The following is a 6000-nucleotide window of genomic DNA, read 5'->3' as shown; positions in this document are numbered from 1 at the left end:
ACTGTTTAGATTGGGGGTGCCGCCAAACGTTTTCTGGCAGAAGAGAATGCTTAAAATGATAAGACTGCACTCAGCATATATAGTGAGAAACGGTCCTCCAACTGTGCTCGACAGTGTCGCATCTAGGCAAGCGTAGAAGACCACTTTTTCATCCTCAAGTGAGTCAAGAGTTGGTGCTTAAGCACTCATGACGGTTGCCATCTGGTTGTTGGCAATCACCAAACGGATGATCATGAGACATTTACGGATCCCCATGAAAGCCAACTAACGGAGGAGAAGAGTGATTACACCTTCTTCGGGAAAGGGAAGGTAACTGACAAGCCCAGGATCCATGGTGCTGGGTTTGCAATAAAAGCCACCCTATCAAGATCAACCTGACCCACTTGAGGGTGTGGGGATCCCACAATGGACTTAGCAGACCTGTTAAACTGTGGTTGAAGCTAGTTATCCTCAACTCTTAAAAGGCTTGCATATGAAATAAGACGTGACTGAAAATACAAAGCATTTTACATAGCACACCAGGCAGCATCTATTGAGGGAAAATAAGCAGTTGGTATTTCATGCTGAGCCCTTCATAGCCCCAATCAGTCCTGATGAAGGGTCTCAGCTCAAAATGTCGACTATTTATTCCTCTCCATAGATCCTGCCTGACATGTTGAGTTCCTCCAGCATTTTGTGTATATTGCTCAAGATTTCTAACATCTACAGAATCTCTTGAGTTTACATAAGGCATTTTACTTGTCTATATTGTGCATGCAATCTACCAAATAATGCATTAAGTTTAGATAAGCAAGTGTAAGTACAGAATAAAATTAAGACAGACTTTTTCTATGTAAATCTATATGTAGCTTTAAAGATACAGAGCTGGATGTCTGCAGGCTATAATCTCTGACAGTAATTTACGGTGAATTATTTAAATGTTCCCAAGGACTGAATGCCTATCATCCCACAAATAGCAGTAGATATATTCAAGGACTCTGGTTCGATCTGAGCTAATACTGTAGGTAAACGCCCTTCCAACAAAATATATCAGAATGCAGGCAGAGAGAAGAGGGTTAAAGGGGATCTGAAAGATAAAATTTTCACACCAAGAGTAGTTGGTGTCCAGAATGAGCTGCCAGAGGATGTGGTGGAAGCAGGAACAGTAATAGCATTTAAGAAGCATCTGCACAGTTACCTGAATGATTAGGGTATGGAGGATGTGGAATTGCCCCTATGCAGATGTGTGAGTAGCACAGATAGGCTTGATGGTCACCATAGATATGGTGGGCTGAAGGGCCTGTTTCTATGCTGTACGGTAAGAATATATTGAATATTTCAAGGTGAATCAATACACTTGAATTTGTCATCTTAGACTGTGTAATGCTATCAAGTGTTAGACGAACATAATCAATTCTATTGAATGGGAGTCTCCAGTCACTTAGCCAATCGCAATTTTAAGTGATACTCCGTTTAATTTTGTTGACTCCCTCTGGAGATGCAACCGATGATGAGCCATGTATCCCTGCAACTTACTTCCTCTTCATTTATTTCCCTGAGGACCAGCATGTTCCATTTCATCGCAAAGGGTCCATCCGGATATTTTGCCAACACAAAAATGTATAAAGCAATTAAAGAACAGACTTCCCAGCTTCGATAAAGGAAAAGCAGAAATGAGGAATTAAAATGCAAATTAAAAAAGTATTTACGGTTCTGCATTGCCACCGCGAACAATTTATTGGGCTAAGATGAAATGGAAGGAGACGAGGCACCGAGGAGCTTTGCAGCACCAGTGAACACAGTTCAGTTGCAGTTCCACTGTGCTGTTAAGCAGGAGAGAGTTTCAGCTTCAGACAAGAAGGGGGTTACGGCTCAAACCAGTTCATGAGCTGGGATATCATTTGGCGCGATTGCCATCAAGTGTGTATAGAAGAATGGGAAATCGAAATAGAAACGCAAAATGGTGTTCCTTGCTCCTGTGGATGATCTACTTATGGCTCTTAATTGAAGCAAAGAAGGCGGTAAAATGTCCTGCAGGATGCACTTGCTCGAAGGACAATGCTTTGTGTGAAAATAGAAAATCTATTCCCCGCAGTTTTCCCTCTGGTGTGGTCTCCTTGTGAGTATTCTATCTATGGTATGCAATGTAACTGTTATTTAACAGTAATGGAAGCGGAAACGCCTTGAGATGCTGGTTATATAATGGTGCATGAACACTGTACGGTAAGGTACGGAACCAATAAATAGACACAAGGATGTTACCTATGTTGCAGCTCAGTCACTCATTAGCTAAAAATAGACTATCGTGAATACTGATAGCCTGATTTACAAAATACTTAGGTTTTGTGGCCAAATTGGAGTGTATGCGTTTGCCAACAATGTCCGCTGATTGAAGCATTCGCAATTCTGGCATTTTAATGCATTTATTTTGTTTACAGATCATTTGTGAAGTCTGGATTCAGTGAAATCCCAGAAGGCAGCTTCTTACTCATGCCGTCTCTGCAGCTGCTGTAAGATTCCACTGTTTATTCGCGTAGGCTACCGTGTCCTTAGTGTTTTTTTTAAACATAATTTCCCTTCGTATTTTGCGTGGAAGCGACGAATATGTTGACCCAGAACATTTATGATTGCAGCGGTCATGGTGTATGCTAAAATTAGCAGTCAACAAGTCTGTCTTAAATCATCAGGCTATTATGACAGTGAGGAAAAATTATCGTTTTATGAAATCTCTAACGCAACGCGGGTCATTTGCCATGTTTCTGAACCAAATTATTCAGGATTTTCTCAAAACCTTGTTTATTATTCTTCGCACTGGGTTCTGTAACAACAGAGGTTTGGACTTAGATGTAGATACAGCGGAGAAATGAATCCTTTCCAATAATAGGAAGGAAATTAACCATTTAAAAAGCGCTTGCCGCATCTAAACTCGAGAAAGGAATCAGATATTTTTGGCACCTCAGCCCTACGGAACTGCAAAGGCATTGACTGCAGCAAAATTTCTAAAGGGGTAAAATTATAATTTATTTTAAATTATGTTAAACTTCTTACTGGGGAAGAGGATAAAGCACATTGTATACACTCAAATTATTTTAAAGCGTTAAACCTCATCAGGCAGCTTTTAAATAGATTTGTGCATAGCAGCATTTCAAAGTTCAAAGTAAATTTATTATCAAAGTACATATATTTCACTATATACAACCCCGAGATTCGTTTTCTTGCAAGCATACACAGTAAATCCAAGAAACACTATAGAATAACTGAAAGACCACACCCAACAGGACAATGTGCAAAAGGGAGCAAACAGTGCAAATACAAAAAAACCCATATAATTAAATAAATAAATAATATATATTGAGAATTTGAGATGAAGAGTCTTTGAAAGTGATTCCATAGGTTGAGGAAACAGTTCAGTAATGGGATGAGTGAAGTTGAGTGAAGTTATCCACCCCCCCCCCCCCCCACAAGAGCCCAATGGTTGAGGAATAGTAAATTTCCTGGCCTGGTGGGGTGGGTACTCAGGCTCCTTTACTACCCTCCTGGTGGCAGCAGCAAGAAAAGAGCAGGGCCTGGCTGGTGGGGTCCTTGATGGATGCTGCTTTCCTGCAACAGCACTCTCAATGTGTTCAATGCTTGAGAGGGCTTTATCTGTGATGGACTGGGCTGTATCCACTACTTTTTGTAGGATTTTTCGTTCAAGGGCATTGATATTTCCATACCTGGCTGTGAAGCAACCAGTCAATATACTCTCCCCCACACATTAACAGAAATTTGTCAAAGCTCAAGATAAGATGCTGAATCTTTGCAGACTTCAAAGAAAGTAGAGGCAATGCAGTGCTCTCTTCATAATGACACTTACACGCTGAGCACAGGAGAGAGCCTCTGAAATGATAACACTGAGGAATTTAAAGTTGCTGACTCTCTTCACCTCCAATCTCCCAATGAGGACTGGCTTATGGACCTCCGGTTTCCTATCCTGAAGTCAATGAGCTGAAGCCAGCTCCTTGGTCTTACTGACATTGAGTGGGAGATTTTTTTTATGGCATTGCTCAGACACATTGTCGGTTTCCCTCCTATATGCTGATTCGTCACTGCCTTTGATCTGGTTAATGATAGTGGTGGTGTCAACAAACTTAAATATGGCACTGGAGCTATGCTTCGCCTCACAATCATAAGTGTAAAGTGAGTAGAGCAGGGGGTTAGGTACACAGCCCTGTGGTGTAGCTGTGCTGTTGGAGATTATTGAGGAGATGTTCTTGCCAATATGAACTAACTGGGGTCTTCCAGTGAGGAAATAGAAGATCCAGTTGCACAAGGAGGTAGTGAGGCTAAGATCTTGAAGTTTATTGATTAGTTCAGAGGAGATTATAGTATTGAATGCTGAGCTGTAATCAATGAAGAGCATCCTTATTGTATGCATCTTCGCTTTACAGATGTTCCATGACTGAATGAGGAGCCAATGAAATGACATTTGCTGGTGACCTGTTGTGATGGTAGGAAAATTGGAATGGACTAAAATTGCTTCTCAGGCAGGGGTTGATGTGTTTCATTATCAACCTCTCAAAGCACTTCATTACTGTGGATGGAAGTGCTACTGGCTGATAGTCACAGAGGCAGGTTACCACATTCTTCTTAAGTACAGGTATAATTGAAGCCTACTTGAGGCAGAGGTTAAACTTATCAGTGAACACTCCAGCCAGTTGATCAGTATAGGTCTTTAGTACTCGGCCAGGTGCCCTGTCCGGTCAAGATGCTTTTCATGGGTTCATTCTCCTGAAGGATGTTCTCTCATCAGCCTCAGAGACTGAAATCACAGGGTCATTGGGGGCTGTGGGAGTTTGTGAAGGTGCCTCCTTGCTTTCATGGTCAAAGTGAGCATAAAAGGCATTGAGCTCATTTGGGAGCAAAGCTTTGTTGTCACCTATGTCTCTTGGTTTCACTTTGTGGGAGGTGATGGCATTCAAGTCCTGCCACAACTGTTGAACATCTTTCAGTGATTTAAGTTTGGGCTGAATTGCTACTTTGCATGAGATGGCTTTCCGGAGATCATACCTGGACCTCTTGTATTTAACTTGGTCACCAGACCTCAATGCCACTGAGCTGGCCCTCAGAAGATTGTGGATCTAGTGGTTCATCCAGGGCTTCTGGTTGGGGAAGACTGGATGATTTTGTAGGGGCACATTGGTCTATGACTGTTTTTATAAAATCTGTGACAATCATGGTGTATTTCCTCTATGAACACAATCAAGTCTACCAACTCAAAGCAATCCTGTAGCCACTCCTCTGCACCCGCAACCACCTCTTTGATGTCCTTTTCTCTAAAGTCTTGCTCTTTAGCCTCTGCCTGTATGTAGGTCGGAGGAGGTCAGCTAAGTGATCAGATTTCCTGAAACGTGGTCTAGGCATAGAATGGTAGGTATTTCTAATCATGGTGTAACAGTGGTCAAGAGTGCTGCAGGTGATATGTTGATGATAATTGGCCAGAGATTTCTTCAAGCAAACCTGATGAAGTCCCTAACTATGGTTTGAAAAGCATCAGGTTAGGCTGTTTCTTGTTTGCTAATCGTGGCATTCATTTAACATCTGCTTCTGGTGGTATGTAAAATGCGATCAGGATCATGGAGGAGAATTCTTTTGGTAAGTAGAATGGTCAGAACTTCATCATTAGATGTTCTAGGTTGCTGCGACTGAGCACCACAGAGAGTTTATCATGAAGCACAACCCCCCCCCCCCCCCCACCATCTTTTGCCTTCTCTGAATCAGCAGTCCAGGTCAGCCAGTGTATTGAGAAGCCCATGATTCTTTACCCATGCATTTGGCATGTCTGGAGTGAGCCACGTTTCTGTGAAACACAGAACACAGCAATTCCTCATTTCCCACCAATAGAGCAATCTTGCCCTTAGGTCCTCAATCTTGTTCTCCAGTGACTGTACACTTGTTAACAAGATGCTGGAGTTTCATTCCTTTGCTTTTCATCCTAGTTTCATCCTAGTTTTCACTCCTCCCTTTCTTCCAGCCATGGCA

At 42.0% G+C, this 6000-nt stretch overlaps 1 protein-coding gene across 1 annotated transcript in view; it reads left to right on the top strand.

The window, feature by feature from the left end:
• Positions 1-1540: 1540 nt before the first annotated feature.
• The window catches only part of LOC140728180 (leucine-rich glioma-inactivated protein 1-like), a 20128-nt gene continuing 15668 nt past the window's right edge, over positions 1541-6000 (top strand). Inside the window, exons 1-2 of the mRNA XM_073046523.1 lie at positions 1541-2098; positions 2418-2489. Coding sequence (XP_072902624.1) covers positions 1914-2098; positions 2418-2489 — 257 coding nt within the window. The 5' untranslated portion in view covers positions 1541-1913. The remainder of the gene's footprint in view (positions 2099-2417; positions 2490-6000) is intronic.

This window comes from Hemitrygon akajei, chromosome 1 (assembly GCF_048418815.1).
Source record: "Hemitrygon akajei chromosome 1, sHemAka1.3, whole genome shotgun sequence".
Lineage (NCBI taxonomy): Eukaryota > Metazoa > Chordata > Chondrichthyes > Myliobatiformes > Dasyatidae > Hemitrygon > Hemitrygon akajei.
This window is presented reverse-complemented; position numbering and strand designations above follow the sequence as displayed.